Source organism: Pleurodeles waltl, chromosome 11 (assembly GCF_031143425.1).
Source record: "Pleurodeles waltl isolate 20211129_DDA chromosome 11, aPleWal1.hap1.20221129, whole genome shotgun sequence".
In the NCBI taxonomy this organism is placed as follows: Eukaryota; Metazoa; Chordata; class Amphibia; order Caudata; family Salamandridae; genus Pleurodeles; species Pleurodeles waltl.
In genome coordinates, this window is record NC_090450.1 from 1,976,300 (window position 1) to 1,992,102 (window position 15,803).

At 46.3% G+C, this 15,803-nt stretch overlaps 1 protein-coding gene across 1 annotated transcript in view; it reads right to left on the reverse strand.

Moving 5' to 3' along the window:
* LOC138266526 (probable cation-transporting ATPase 13A4) overlaps window positions 1-15,803 on the reverse strand; it is a 182,319-nt gene that overhangs the window by 28,850 nt on the left and 137,666 nt on the right. Inside the window, 2 exon segments of the mRNA XM_069215388.1 lie at window positions 1,379-1,488; window positions 9,505-9,624. Coding sequence (XP_069071489.1) covers window positions 1,379-1,488; window positions 9,505-9,624 — 230 coding nt within the window.

Below are 15,803 nucleotides of genomic sequence, written 5' to 3' on the forward strand. Positions count from 1 at the left end.
AGACAAAAATATACAGATTTGGTTTCAGGGCAGTATAGGCACAGCTTGACATTGCATGCACACGGCTGGACTCAACAACATCCTTGCACCATACCTGCATGGAAATGTTAAGTACCTCAAAGATTTGTTTGGTCACTTTTTAGTTCACAACTCCTGACTACATGGCACTTCAGTTGCTTAAAATGAAGGAAGTTTACAAAGAGTCAGACACAAAGAACATGGTATGTCTGCATCACAGAAAGAGTGTATGATGGGTGGCAAAGGGGATTAACGAAGAAAACAAATACCCATCTGCACTGGAGGACTGTGAGTTTTTCCACTTACTGGTATAGGGTCTGCAATGTTTTAGTCCAGAACTAGTGAGTATACCAGAGAAATTAGCAGAAAGCAAGTGGTATTTCTTTGATGGGGATGCTGAGATTTATGGAATATGAGTTTGGCAAAAAACTTTAGAATCTGATTAGTCAATCTTCAACTAAAAGTCAATCAGGAAGCAAGCACATGGACTGTTGAACACCCTGCATACAACCAAAGAAACCTACTGTGACCACAAGATGTTGATAATGGCCTGTGTCGTTTTATCACCCCTTACGATACAGGTAGTCCGTATCGGAATTCTCTCAATAAGGGAAGACTCTATAGGGGAGATGAATCCACTAGTGGAAGAGAAGGTATGGCCGTCTGGGCTATGCTAGTCCTTGCAAACATTCAATAAGCATAATGAGGCCAGGGGAGAACCACAGTGGATTCCAGTGTTGCATGGACAGTAAAGAAGTGATGGATAAATCTGAAATACAAGAACATTTTCTGGTTACATTCTAATCTGTGGTTTGGTAGCTCATCTGCGCCAGCACATGCTGGATCCAAACATATGTAAATCAGCCTTGGTCCAGCCACATAAGGTAAACTCCACCTGAGAGCTAGGTCATATTGGCCATGTTGGGAAACCCAATTGTCCCTAGGGCACAGGGAGCTCAGAACAAATGCTTGGATACACTAGTCCCATATCAGGTTGGCATCATCTAGAGGCTGGTGGTAGTGAGCCAACAAATATTGGTGGATAGCCTATCCACCAACATTTTAGTTCCTAAGACTCTTTTAGAAGCAGGGAAAATATATTTCTGATATCGCAGATAATAATAAGGGCTTCAAATTCTTTACTGAGAATCAGCCTAATCTAATAATCTAGACATTTCAGGCAGACCCTCCTACAGGTCCATACATGGTGGTCCACAAACAACTCAGATCATGAGCATCCACACAACCAAAATCCACAAAGGACCAAACAACTGCTTGCAAGAGAGGGTGGCACACCTCGAATTCCACAACATCAACTGATTCTCACTGTACATTACAATGCAAAAAAGACTGAACTTACTTTATAAGATCTGGGACAACTTTTATGTTGGTGACATTTGAATTGAAAGGAGCCGCAATCGATGCTTCCTGCTCAGATAAGGAAATCCCAGCATGAGCCATTTTCAAAGCCTGTGAAAAACATTATTTTTCAGTGATTATCAATTAGCCAAATGAGCAATCCGTCTTCATTACCAACTGCAAAGTTCACCTTTCACACACACACACAAGGAACAGCATGCATTAATGGATACTGGCCTTACAATTAAGTTCACAGTAGAAACTGATGATTTTACTCTGAAACAGATAAAATGTCTTCGTATAGGACCTGTTGTTAACTAAAATAAATGAATAAAGATTGAGAAATAGCCATGTTTTCAAGAGTTTTCTGAACTTGAACAGATTGGCTTCTTTCAATAAGTCAAAGGCAGGCTGCCTGGCAGAACGTTTGATGTAATTTCAGGACTGTTCACTGAAGATAGTCCTTCTTATCTCAATTAGAGTTTTTGGTTTGTACAAAACAACTTTATCTGAACTAGGATTAGCACAGGAATGATTAAGGACCTTGTGCACAGATAGTAAGGATGCGACCTCACTTGTCAGAGATCCAATGCATTTTGGTCAGAGTTGCTCCTAGTGAATCATATATTTTTAGGGGGAGTACCAATCTGGCAGCAGCATTCTGTACCAACTGAAGTTTCTATTTAGATTTCCCAGGAGGGGTGTGATACAAAGCAACACAATAGTTGAGTCTGGCTGACACGAACACATTGAGAATCAGAATTCTATGTTAAACAATAAGCAGATCAATTATTCCCCCCAAGACTCACAATAAAGTATGCTTTTGCAAAAGCATTTACTTGATCTTCCATGGTAAATTGTTGATCTAAATCAACATCTAAGTGTTTGTACCAAATATACAGGTTCATAATATGGGCCCACTGACAGTGGTCAGAAAGGAACACTCCAGGTCTGCAACAGAAGAAAAGGGCCAAGAATTTTGATCTTCGAGTTATCTAACTTAAGCTGATTTTGAGACAGCCAAACACCCTATCAAGCAATTTCAGATGGTTTCTGCCTTTACTCTGAGAGGCTCAGCATGATCTGAGTATCATCTGTGTAACTGTACAGAGCAAAGCTAAAGTATTACATCCAGTGGGATAATGGGGCCATTTAAAGGTTAAGAAGTGATGAGTGAAACAACTTACCCCTGAGGAGCTCCACATGACTCAGGTTTTGAATCTGAAACAAATGAGCTGATTTGACATGCATGAGGCAAAATTTGTTGGTTGCTTGAGGAGATGGAGGAGGGATAGCATTTGGAGTAGTCATAACAATTAGAGAAAGTTCAGATTGTGTTGTGTTAGGGGTAATTATAGGGATGGGGGGAATCCCATCAGTGATCAAAATGTGGTTGAGGGAGTTTTTCTATGAGCTTGGAAGAGGCGGCTACCGATGTGTAAATGGACAGAACTGTGCTGCAGGAGTGTGTGGTGTCTGTTGTTTTGTAGGTTGCTATTGATGTTCCCAAGTATGTAGTGGGGTGTAAGGTGAGAGAACACCCAAAGTGGTGCAAGGTTGGTGAAAAGGTGAGTCTTTGTTTGCAGTGACCCATCACATGGCTTAGAGCGAGCAGTAATACATTAAAAAATTCATCTGAAGGAGAGGAAAACAAGTGTAGGGCTTAGAGCGATAGTGAGACATGTATTTGGAGAAGAGCATTACCAGGCCCAGGCGGAGACTGGATGGTAAAGCAGTCATGAGGTGAACTCAAGTTGCTATTGACGGTCAGACACAAATTATCATGTGACACAGGCAGAAAGTAACTAGGATGAAAAATGGAGGGTGGACGAATGAAAGGTGGAGGCTAGCAAGGGCCTCAGTGCTGTTGTCAGTTTCTTGAACGTATTTGGTTTTCTTTTCATGGATTTATAGACTTGCTTTGATTTCTGTGTGTTTCTTCTCAATCAGCCCTTCCACCAGTAATGCTGAATAAGAGTTGGAACCCAATATATAAGTTGAGACATCAAAAAAGACATAAACAACAACTCATTTGTGGAAGCACAACTGCATTTTCTAACTGAATACCTTTCTTTGGAATAAAATAACTGAGCCCTCTTGCCAACATTCAGATATATTGAAAAATAAAATCTATCCAGGAGAGTGGATCATTTTAGTGCAACACCTCTCTGCCCACTGTAGTGCCTGGGTGGGATTTCCACTCGCCTGCCCTGGAGTTAGAGAACATGGATTAGATACAGACCATTAAAAATATAGCATCTTAAATATAATGTATATAAATATCACCTCACTGGAGGTAATAATTGGGAAGCTATATCCAATATTTTTCTACATGCCATTTACAATGCAATATTCATGTCAGACAAAGGCCCTCATTACGACCCTGGCGGTTTGTAACCGCCAGGGCCGCGGCACGCGGGAGCACCGCCGACAGGCCGGCGGTGCCCCGCGGGGCATTCTGACCGCGGGGCATTCTGACCGCGGCGGCTTAGCCGCGGTCAGAGAAGGGAAACCGGCGGTCTCCCGCCGGTTTCCCGATGCCCCCAAGGAATCCTCCAAGCCGGCGCAGCTTGCTGCGCCGGCTTGGGGATTCCGACTCCCCCTCCCGCCATCCAGTTCCTGGCGGTTCTCCCGCCGGGAACCGGATGGCGGGAGGGGGAGTCGCGGGGCCCCTGGGGGCCCCTGCAGTGCCCATGCCAACGGCATGGGCACTGCAGGGGCCCCCGTAAGAGGGCCCCAAAATGTATTTCACTGTCTGCCTTGCAGACAGTGAAATACGCGACGGGTGCAGTAGCACCCGTCGCACCTTCCCACTCCGCCGGCTCGATTACGAGCCGGCATCCTCGTGGGAAGGGAGTTTTTCCCTGGGCTGGCGGGCGGTCTTTTGGAGACTCCTTGCAGCGCTGCGCCAATGGGACTGAGAAGGAATGTGCCATATTTAGGGCAATACGGTGCATTCTTGTCCTTCCCCCTGTGCTGGCGCAAAATGGACTGTCTAGCGCCAATGCATGAACCCTTGCACCATGGAGCATGGGTGCCTGCGTTGCATGTAGGATTGGTTTTGTGCCAGCTGTGCCACCTTCCAACACAAAAACAATCCCCTGAGGCTTTTTCCTCTTTCTATGTGTGCTGCAGAACGCAGCACACATAGAAATAAATGAAAACAAAGAGAGCTGAAAATATTTCTCCTTGTTGCGTATCTCCTGGGGAGGCATATTTTTGCCACATTCCCAGGTTTGCCTGTTCTTGTAAATCTGGGAATGTGTCAAAAGCCATGAATGTTGCAAGGGAACATCCATACACCATCCATGGAAAATCCTCCCTAGCCCAGACTAATGCAACGCAGCAATTTAGCCTTGCATGGCTTCACAAATCTAATTTTTCAGTTGCGTCGCTCTTGTAACACAGAGGCTGAATTTATGGTTTTTTGGGGGGCAATAACTCCAGCCAGGTGACCCTTATTGGCCTCCCACCTCTGTAAAATTTGGCCACTTGATTATGCTTTTCCATCTGTAAATGACGGTAAAAATGATGTGTATTGATTTTGGTTCTGCAAAGTAATAATTGTAAACCTTGCAATGTGTGTGCACAGAAAAGAGCTCAGGATCAGATTTGCGGCACATCATTAGAGTAACTCTCAGATGATACTAAACTTCTTTTATCCATGATAAGATGATTGCGTGGTGGTGATTGCATGGTGGACTCCCATCCCTCACATCTTCTTCTCTTGCTTCCTTTATCTTCAGGTCCTGCCAGAACAGGCTTCTGAAAGAAAACCTGCCCCAACTGAAAGGAAGGGATTGCAAATCTTGTGGCATTGACAAGCACTGGGCTACTGCCCAACAGATAAGGACTGTAAGACCTGAAGCTCAAGTTTGGGTGAGGAATAATTTACACATATCAATACCTGCCTGGTCCCTCCTGTTGATTTCCCCAAAACTCATGATAAAGCTTGGCAGTCTAGCCATGAAACTGACTTTGCCTCCCCGGAAGTGCTGAGTCAGCCAAAAGAGTTTAGTGACAAAGAAACTGAGCTCTCATCAAAGAGACCAGAGTACAGCAACAGAAGAAACATAATAGTAACAGTAATTATGGCTTCCACCCCAATTATGTCTACCTAAGGCAACATTTGAAGGACTGAAGTTAGATTTCTTAATATGTTCCACCTGAATTGAATTTACCCATCACAAATTTTTTTGGTCTGTAGCTAGAATAATAAATAGTGGATAGTAAATATTGCTCTACTCAAAATTACATGAACTTATTCCAATGGTTGTAAATCAGGAGTTAGACTAGTTCATGTAATTAACAAGAAAAAAAATGAAATTTTTTACAGCTTTAGTAAATGAATTTTAATTACATATTGTTTTACATTTATTTTTTATTTTTTTTCGTTTGTGTTTTACATAGATTTTTTTTAATTTAAATCATATTTTAATTCATTACTTTGTAAAAACATAAATATTTATTTACCTTTCATCAGTTAGACTATATATATATATATATATATATATATACCCATATATATAAATATATATATTAGTTTAATATTTTTTTTGCAATTTGCAGATTGCTAAAAATCTATTTTATTTACAATTTATATTTCATAAAGTATACAAAATAAGTTTATTTCTGAAGATATTTAATATATTTTTTTTTTAGATCAACATTTACAAAATTGCTTTAACATTTTTACGATAGAAGTTTACTTTTTAACATCTCGAGCTGACCGCCAAACTCACAGGGATGATGGAGCCGTCAACCCAGCTGCCTCACCCTCCTCCATATTACGATGTTCCCACCGGGCTGACCAGCAGGAACATCATATTACAATGTTCCCGCTGGTCAGCCCGGTGGGAACAGTGCTATGGTATTGGCCTCGGCTCCCTTGAGGGAGCCAAGGCTAATACCGTAGCACACAAGCAAAGCAGACAAAGCTCATTCCGAGGGTGCAGGGCATGGGGTCCCCTGCACTGCCCATGCCATGGCATAGGCAGTGCTGGGACCCCGTCTTGCCCCTGCACCGCCTTTCCGCCAGCCTTTCCATGGTGGTTGAACAGCCGAGGAAAGGCTGGTGGAAACGGGACTCGGGCTCAGCACGGCGGTGCTGAACTGTGTACCGCTATGGCTGAGCACGAGTCTGACTGCCGTCAGCCCGTCAGGAACCATGTTCCTGGCAGGTACGGCAGTGACTTGGAGATCCCACTGCCAGGGTCGTAATGGAGCGGTCAGACCGCATGGAGTGTTGCGATCCGAGCGCCACCTCAAGTCTTCCCGTCCTTGGACCCAGTACCAATGGAATATCAGTGGAAAGTCTGAGTGTTTTTCCTATTAACAAATTAGTTGCACAGTTGTGAAGGAGGAGAACACCTGTGGTTCTATCAAAGACTTCTCCTAACCTGGAAGATTTCAGGGAGCGTTACACAAAATGGCTTCCGGACTAAACAGAAATTCATGGGTCCAGCAACAAAAAAGAGATAGGAATCTGCTATAAAAATGTATAAAAGGTGCAGGCTTCCACTGCAGCCATTAACATGATCTTGTGAATAATGAGTCTATAGGTAATAGCTCTTTGGTATGTAAACTTGTTAAGGGGATTACATTTGAGACACTTCTAGAATGTCAATATTCTTTTATGTGGTTATAAATAAGGTTTTGAGATTGTTTCTCAAATGGCATAATAATAGTAATCGCCTTTCAAAGAGATGAACTTTTAAGATTGTTATGATTTTTTCCCTCTATTCTCATTTGGGAGAGTGGAAATGGTTAAAAGGGTAAAAAAAAAACTCTGTTTGGATTGTATCCTACATTTCAAGGCAATTCAAAATTTCCATCTGTCAAAAAGATTACACGTTTCAGTTTAGTGTGTTTTCCTCTGAGTTCTGTTGTTAAATTATTGTGTTAAGGCTTATCACCTCTTTCATCAACAAAGACTTCCCAATGGAAAGAGAATTCATGATGGAGGCAGGAGTAGATGTGAATGTTTTTTGATCTCCTAGAGCTGGAAGTGCTAAGGTTTAAAAATCTCCTCTCCTGGATAGACTAAATGATGTGCTGAAGGTATCAGCTTGGTCCATTATTTTAATTTTATAAATACTTATACCAGTAAATGAAGTTAGCAATATGGTCCTGCAAACACTTTAAACATGGACTATATAATGAGCCCTTCATTGTACAATAAAATTATTTCTTGAGTTCTTAGTGACGGGGAAATGTGTATTTAAAAAAAAAAAAAAAATGATATTGAGAAAGTGAGAAATTTTGCTATTAGGCATAATTGAGAGCTGCATAAAGAGATTTATGAAAAACCGAGGGGGGTTTATACTGCAGTTTTCATTATAAGATCCATTTGGTTACATACTTGTTACAAGGTTGTAACGAACAGGAATGTACCATACAATCTGCATTCCTGCTTCACATTGCTGGTGTAGGAACTTGGTAAATAAAATGGACACAGGCCCCAGTGTTAAGTAGGTTTGGCCCCAAAGGTCCCATTAGCAAGGACCGAGGTCTACCTCTGGTTCTGTCTGGTCTATGCAAAAAAGTGAATTTCACTGTTTGTTATAGTTCACCTACCCCTTCACTTTATGAACCTGTTCAAGGTACCAACTGTCTCTATTTCTTAAAAATAAAATTTTTAAACATTTCTTATTTTTAGGTGAAAAAAGTGGCACTCATTAGTTCCTTCGTAATATGAAAGTACTATAGGTTTAGGAAGTAATGGATTGGAGATGGTCTTGGTCTAATCACAAATAAGGCTGCTACCGGAGGATTTTTTAAGATTCCAGTGCATTAACTTGAGTATAAACAAAGTGTAGCTAGTTGTCAGAATAGTCTCCAAGGGTGACTCAGGACAAAGGAGATGTAGAGTTTCTGAATGGTTCAAAAGAAGAGTTGTGTCAAGATATCTGTGAACAGGATATATATGAAGAAATAAAAATTTCTAGGAGCAATGTATCTGTTGAAATGTCAAAACATTGTTCTATAGACTCCACCACTTTGAGGATAGTCCCAGCAGGGGAAACGGCCTGCAGTGTTGTCTCAGACTCATATTTGAGCCAGCCGGCAATGCTGTACGGTGTAGGGTGCACCTGCACCCATTGCGATGTTCACTGTCTGCAAAGCGGACAGTGAACATTGAGACAGGGATAGCCATGGGGGCCACTGCACTGCCCATGCCAAGTGCATGGGCAGTGCAAGGGCCCCCCTGCACCCTGTCTCCGCCAGCTGTTTCATGGCAGTGCTACCGCTATGAAACCCCTGGCGTTGCCCTGGTGGATTAGGACTACCAGCAACGCCTGCACATCCTTTGGAGGAAAACTGGTGGTGCTGGCAGTCCGACTGCTGCGTTACCGCCGCAGTAGTCATGTGGCAGTCGGACTGCTACATTGGTGGCTGTTCGACCACCATCGTGACGCTGGCGGTCTTAGGACGTAAGTCGTAATGAGGGCCAATGTGTACACAAGTTTAACATTTTAGTATTGTGGAATGTTAAAAATGTTTTGTAACAAAATGTTGCTTTTAAATATTTTACATTAAAAGCACTTAGGGCCATATTTTGAAGCCCCTTCCACCACCAGTGTGTCACTTTTTGTGATGCTTTGGTGGTGCAGAGTGCAGACCCATATCTACGAGGCCATGCAAAGCCACTTTACGTGGTTTTTCACAGCCTCGTAGATATGGTGTAAGGAAATGCAGCGCAAGCCACTACGTTGCCTTACTTTGTGTCAGGGAGGGGTTCCATGGGTATTGTGGTGGGTGTTTTGATACATTTCCACATTTACAAGGATCTGTAAACCTGGGAATGTGTAAAAACTGTACGCCCCCAGGGCATGTGCAAAGAGAAGAAATATATTTTTTCTACTAGTTTCCTCTTTCTAAGTCTGGTGCATTCTGCCTCTTTGGATTGTTTTTATGCAGGAAGACGACCTGTCCTGCACAAAATCAATCCTGCCATCAAAGCAAGATGAAAAACTGTCATCACTACAAGGAGCTTAACTTCATGTGTTTGCTTAGTAATTCTGATAGATCAAGCAATGGTTAGACGTGTGGTGTACAAATTCTAGTTATGTAACATGACACAATATTGGTATCCAGTTTAGTTGCATACTCGTTATGGGTGCTTACCTTTGGCAACAAGCTGTAGAAATACTTCTCCAGATTAGTGTAGGTTTTTCCACTTATTGCAAAATGGTAATCATTTTCATCAGTAACAGAGTAGCCATCTTCAGCTTTTATGTGCACTTCCTATAACATGAGGAAATATCTTTTATATGAAAGACAAGAATGCTGGTCATGATGCCTGGAGGCATGTTGTAGTCTCACGAAGATGACTATTCCGCTTGCTCAAAGTTGATACATGTACCACCCAACCAGGAGCACTGCTTTCTTCCTCGCATAGATTTCTTTATTTTCTACCCCTGATGATTGGTACAGATTACCTCTCACAAAACAAACTCCAGCTGAAGCAATAATAAGGGACTGGATCAAGAAACAGACCACACAGCATCTTACATTTCATGGTGGAATAAGGACACAGACAAGGTACAGTATACAGATAACACCATAGGACATTCACCTCATCCTACTTTACAAGGCGGGAGCAGGACACAGACAAGGTACAGTATACAGATCACACCATAGGACATTCTCTTCATCCTACTTTACAAGGCGGGAGCAGGACACAGACAAGGTACACTATACGGGTCACACCATAGGACATTCACTTCATCCTATATTACAAGGCGGGAGCAGGACACAGGCAAGGGAGAGGGTATAGACCACACCAAAGGACATTCACTTCATCCTACTTTACATGCGGAGCAGGACACAGACAAGGTACACTATACAGATCACACCATAGGACATTTGCTTCATCCTACTTTACAAGGCGGGAGCAGGACACAGACAAGGGAGAGGGTATCAACCACACCATAGGACATTCACCTCATCCTACTTTACAAGGCAGGAGCAGGACAGACAAGGTACACTATAGAGACCACACCATAGGACATTCACCTCATCCTACTTTACAAGGCTGGAGCAGGACACAGACAAGGGAGAGGGTATCAACCACACCATAGGACATTCACCTCATCCTACTTTACAAGGCGGGAGCAGGACACAGACAAGGTACACTATAGAGACCACACCATAGGACATTCACCTCATCCTACTTTACAAGGCTGGAGCAGGACACAGACAAGGGAGAGGGTATCAACCACACCATAGGACATTCACCTCATCCTACTTTACAAGGAGGGAGCAGGACACAGACAAGGTACACTATAGAGACCACACCATAGGACATTCACTTCATCCTACATTACAAGGCGGGAGCAGGACACGACAAGGGAGAGGGTATAGACCACAACATAGGACATTCACTCCATCCTACTTTACAAGGCGGGAGCAGGACACAGACCACGTACACTATACAGATCACACCATAGGACATTCGCTTCATCCTACTTTACAAGGGTGGAGCAGGACACGACAAGGGAGAGGGTATAGAGCACACCATAGGACATTCACCTCATCCTACTTTACAAGGCAGAAGCTGGGCACAGACAAGGTACACTATAGAGACCACACCATAGGTCATTCACTTCATCCTACTTTACAAGGCGGGAGCAGGACACAGACAAGGGAGAGGGTATCGACCAAACCATAGGACATTCACTTCATCCTACTTTACAAGGCAGGAGCAGAACAGAGACAAGGGAGAGGGTATTGACCACACCACAGGACATTCACCTCATCCTACTTTACAAGGCGGGAGCAGGACACAGACAAGGTACACTATAGAGACCACACCATAGGACATTCAATTCATCCTACATTACAAGGCGGGAGCAGAACACAGACAAGGGAGAGGGTATAGACCACACCATAGGACATTCACTTCATCCTACTTTACAAGGCAGGAGCAGAACAGAGACAAGGAGAGGGTATTGACCACACCACAGGACATTCACCTCATCCTACTTTACAAGGCGGGAGCAGGACACAGACAAGGTACACTATACAGATCACACCATAGGACACTCACCTCATCCTACTTTACAAGGCTGGAGCAGGACACGACAAGGGAGAGGGTATAGACCACACCATAGGACATTCACCTCATCCTACTTTACAAGGCGGCAGCAGGACACATACGAGTTACACTATACAGATCACACCACACCACACCACAGAACAGTCAACATATTTTGCAGTGAAGGGCAGGAGCAAAACAGAACACAGGACAGTCCACACCATAGAACTCTCAAAGCATCTTACATTCAAAGAAGGGTTTAAAGAATCATGAAATAGAGATGTCACTACAAAATACTAATGCCATAGTTCATTGGTACACCCATTATCACCACAATTTGTACATTTTATAAGTTGGGCATATTCATTTTCTGGGTGGACATTTGTGTAGCTAGTTTCCAATTTGAATAATATTTGCTTTTTAACATGGGCCTTTTGCAATTAAATCAAAACTGCTGTGATATACTGAACTATGCTTTTCTAGTACAGGCAAAATGAACTAGGCCTCAGCTCGGCCTTGAACCCATCTTGTTTAGTTGAACATCCATATCACTCATTGACACTGCACACAGCAACATGTGCACTGATGCTATGTGATGACATGCTGTTTTTGAAGGCCCCTGAAAGTTGTAACTTCCTCATGATTTTCATCCTGTTCGCTTCCTGTTGGCTATTAATTTATGAGGCTTTTCATGGTGTAGGTAACCAGATTTCTTCTAACATCTCCAAAGATATTAGGTCAGAGTGGAACCTAATACTAACCATTTAGGAGGGCAGTGCTAGGATGGTGCTGTTATATGACGTTTAATAATGCTGTACTGTGATTTAATCAAATCAAATCAAATCATTAACATTTATAAAGCGCGCTACTCACCCGTGCGGGTCTCAAGGCGCTAGGGGAAAAAAGGGGGGTTATCGCTGCTCGAAAAGCCAGGTTTTTAGGAGTCTCCGGAAAGCGGAGTGGTCCTGGGTGGTCCTGAGGCTGGTGGGGAGGGAGTTCTAGGTCTTGGCCGCCAGGAAGGAGAAGGATCTCCCACCCGCCGTGGAGCGGCGGATGCGAGGGACAGCAGCGAGTGCGAGGCCAGAGGAGCGGAGGAGGCGGGTGGGGACGTAGAAGTTGAGGCGTCAGTTGAGGTATTCCGGTCCCTTGTCGTGGAGGGCTTTGTGTGCGTGGGTGAGAAGTCGGAAGGTGATCCTTTTGCTGACTGGGAGCCAATGCAGGTGTCTCAGGTGTGCGGAGATGTGGCTGCTGCGGGGTACGTCGAGGATGAGGCAGGCCGAGGCGTTTTGAATGCGTTGCAGGCGATTTTGGAGTTTGGCTGTGGTCTCGGCGTAGAGGGTGTTGCCGTAGTCCAGGCGGCTCGTGACGAGGGCGTGGGTCACGGTTTGTCTGGTGTCGGCTGGGATCCAGCGGAAGATCTTGCGGAGCATGCGGAGGGTGAGGAAGCAGGCGGAGGACACAGCGTTGACTTGCTTGGTCATGGTGAGAAGAGGGTCCAAGATGAAGCCGAGGTTGCGGGCGTGGTCTGTGGGGGTCGGTGCGGTGCCGAGGGCCATGGGCCACCAGGAGTCGTCCCAGTCGGACAGGGTGTTGCCAAGGATGAGGACTTCCGTTTTTTCCGAGTTCAGCTTTAGGCGGCTGAGCCTCATCCAATCTGCGAGTCCTTCACACCCTCTTGTAGGTTGGTCTTGGTGCTGGCGGGGTCCTTGGTGAGGGAGAGTATAAGTTGGGTGTCGTCGGCGTAGGAGGTGATGATGATGTCGTGCTTGCGTACGATGTTGGCGAGGGGGCTCATGTAGACATTGAAGAGTGTCGGGCTGAGCGATGAGCCTTGAGGTACGCCGCAGATGATCTCGGTGGGTTCTGAGCGAAACGGAGGGAGGTAAACTCTTTGGGAACGGTTTGCGAGGAAGGAGGCGATCCAGTCCAGGGCCTGGCCTTGGATCCCGGTGGAGCGGAGGCGTGTGATTAGGGTGCGGTGACAGACGGTGTCAAAGGCAGCCAAGAGGTCGAGAAGAATGAGGGCGACTGTTTCACCGTTGTCCATCAGGGTTCTGATGTCGTCTGTGACTGAGATGAGGGCGGTTTCAGTGCTGTGGTTGGTTCGGAATCCGGTTTGTGAGGGGTCGAGCAGGTTGTTGTCTTCCAGGAAGGTGGTCAGCTGTTTGTTGACGGTCTTCTCTATTACTTTGGCTGGGAAAGGCAGAAGAGAGATGGGGCAGAAGTTTTTCAGGTCGCTCGGGTCAGCCGTAGGTTTCTTTAGTAGGGCGTTGACTTCGGCGTGTTTCCAGCATTCGGGGAAGGTAGCAGAAGAAAAAGAAGAGTTGATGACGGTCTGGAGGTGCGGGGCGATGATGTCGTCGGCTTTGTTAAAGATGAAGTGCGGGCAGGGGTCCGAAGGGGCGCAGGAGTGGATAGAGTTCATGATGGATTTGGTTTCTTCCGTGTTGATGTGGGTCCAGTTGTTGAGGGTGATGGCCGGGGATGCGGGTTCGGTGGTGTTTGGTTGGGTCTGGTGTCCGAAGCTGTCGTGGAGGTCGCTGATCTTGCGATGGAAGAAAGTGGCGAGGGATTCGCACAAATCCTGTGAGGGCGTGACGGCGTTGGCGTTGGCGCTGGGGTTGGAGAACTCCTTGACGACGCTGCAAGAGTTCTCTGCTGTTGTGGCTGTTTTTGTCCAGTCTGTCTGTGAAAAAGTTCCTTTTGGCAGCGCGGATCAGGTGGTGGTGTTCGCGGGTAGCGTTCTTGAGGGCGGTCATGTTGTCAGCGGTGTGGTCCTTGCGCCAGGCTTTCTCAAGGGCGCGACAAGTTTTCTTAGATTCTTTGAGGGTGTCAGAGAACCAGAGAGGTTTTTTGGTGTTGGTCTGTCGATGCGTGCGTTTGAGGGGAGCAAGGTTGTCTGTGCAGTTGGAGATCCAGTTTGTGAGGTTGAGGGCTGCGTCGTTGGGGTCGGTGGTGAGGGTGGGTTGGTTGGCGGCGAGTGCGGAGAGGAGTTGCTCTTCAGGGATCTTGTTCCACTGTCGACGAGTGATGGGTTGAGTGCGGAGGTGGTGGGTCTCGCGTCGGAATGTGAAGAGGACGCAGCTGTGGTCGGCCCAGTGTAGGGCGGAGGTGTGGCTGAAGAAGACGTGTTTGCTGACGGAGAAGATGGGGTCGAGCGTGTGTCCGGCGATGTGGGTGGCGGTGTTCACCAGTTGTTTGAGGCCGAGGTTGGCGAGGTTGTCGAGCAGGGTGGTGGTGTTGGGGTCGTTGTTTTGTTCCAGATGGAAGTTGAGGTCGCCTAGGAGGATGTAGTCCGGTGAGGCGAGGGCGTGCGGGGAGATGAAGTCGGCGATGGCGTCGCTGAAAGGGGCGCGTGGTCCTGGAGGACGGTAGACGAGGGATCCTCTGAGGGTGGTCCTCGGGTCGGTGCGAATCTGAAAATGCAGATGTTCAGCGGCGAGAGGGGTGTCTTCGGTGGAGGTGGTGACGCTGATGGAGTCTTTGAAGACGATGGCGATACCTCCTCCTGCTTGGTTGGTGCGGTCTTTCCTGGAGATCTTGTAGCCTTCGGGGATGGCGGTGGCGATGTCAGGAGCAGAGGAGGAGTTCATCCAGGTCTCCGTGATGAAGGCGACGTCCGGTGCTGTGGAGTCCAGGAGGTCCCATAGTTCAACGGCGTGTTTGTGGACGGAGCGAGCGTTGACTAGGATGCACTTGAGGTGGTTGATGGCGCGTGGGCTTGTGGTCGTGGTAGTTGCGTGGTGGAAGATGCGTTTGCAGGAGTTGCAGGCGAAGGGTCCATGGGTGCGTTTGGGGTGAGCTTGGAAGCAGGTGTTGGAGCGTCCTGGGTTGAGGGCGTGGAGGGTGGTGGGCTCGAAGCGGATCAGTGGGACTTGGGAGAGCTGGGGACCAGGGGTCATGGCGCTGGGCGCGGGCCAGGCGCGGACAGGCGCAGACGGGCTTGCCTCTGGTGCGCCTCCGGCGCGCCAGCGGCACGGTCGCGCAGCGGCCGCCATATGAGGTAGGAGGGGGGGAGGGGTCAGCTGGGGTCGAATGGGAGCTGGGGGCGGGGGCGTGCAGGAGGTCGCAGCGGGAAAGCGCGAGGGAGGGGGGTTTAAGGGTGGAGGGGGGTGAGTGTTAGGATGTTTAGGAGATTAGGGAGAAAGATAGGAGTAGGGTTGTGAAGATAGGGGAGGGGGGGGTTGTAGAGGTGGGTGAGTGTGAGAGGTAGAGTGAGAGGATAGGAAGATAGGTAATAGAGGGGGTGGCGGGAGGGGGGGAGAGATAGAGAAATAGATAGAGAAAATAGATAGATAGAGAAATCGATAGATAGAGAATTAGATAGAGAGATAGGAAGATAGGAGGAGGTGGAGAGTGAGGGAGTTAGATAGTGGGATAGAGAGAT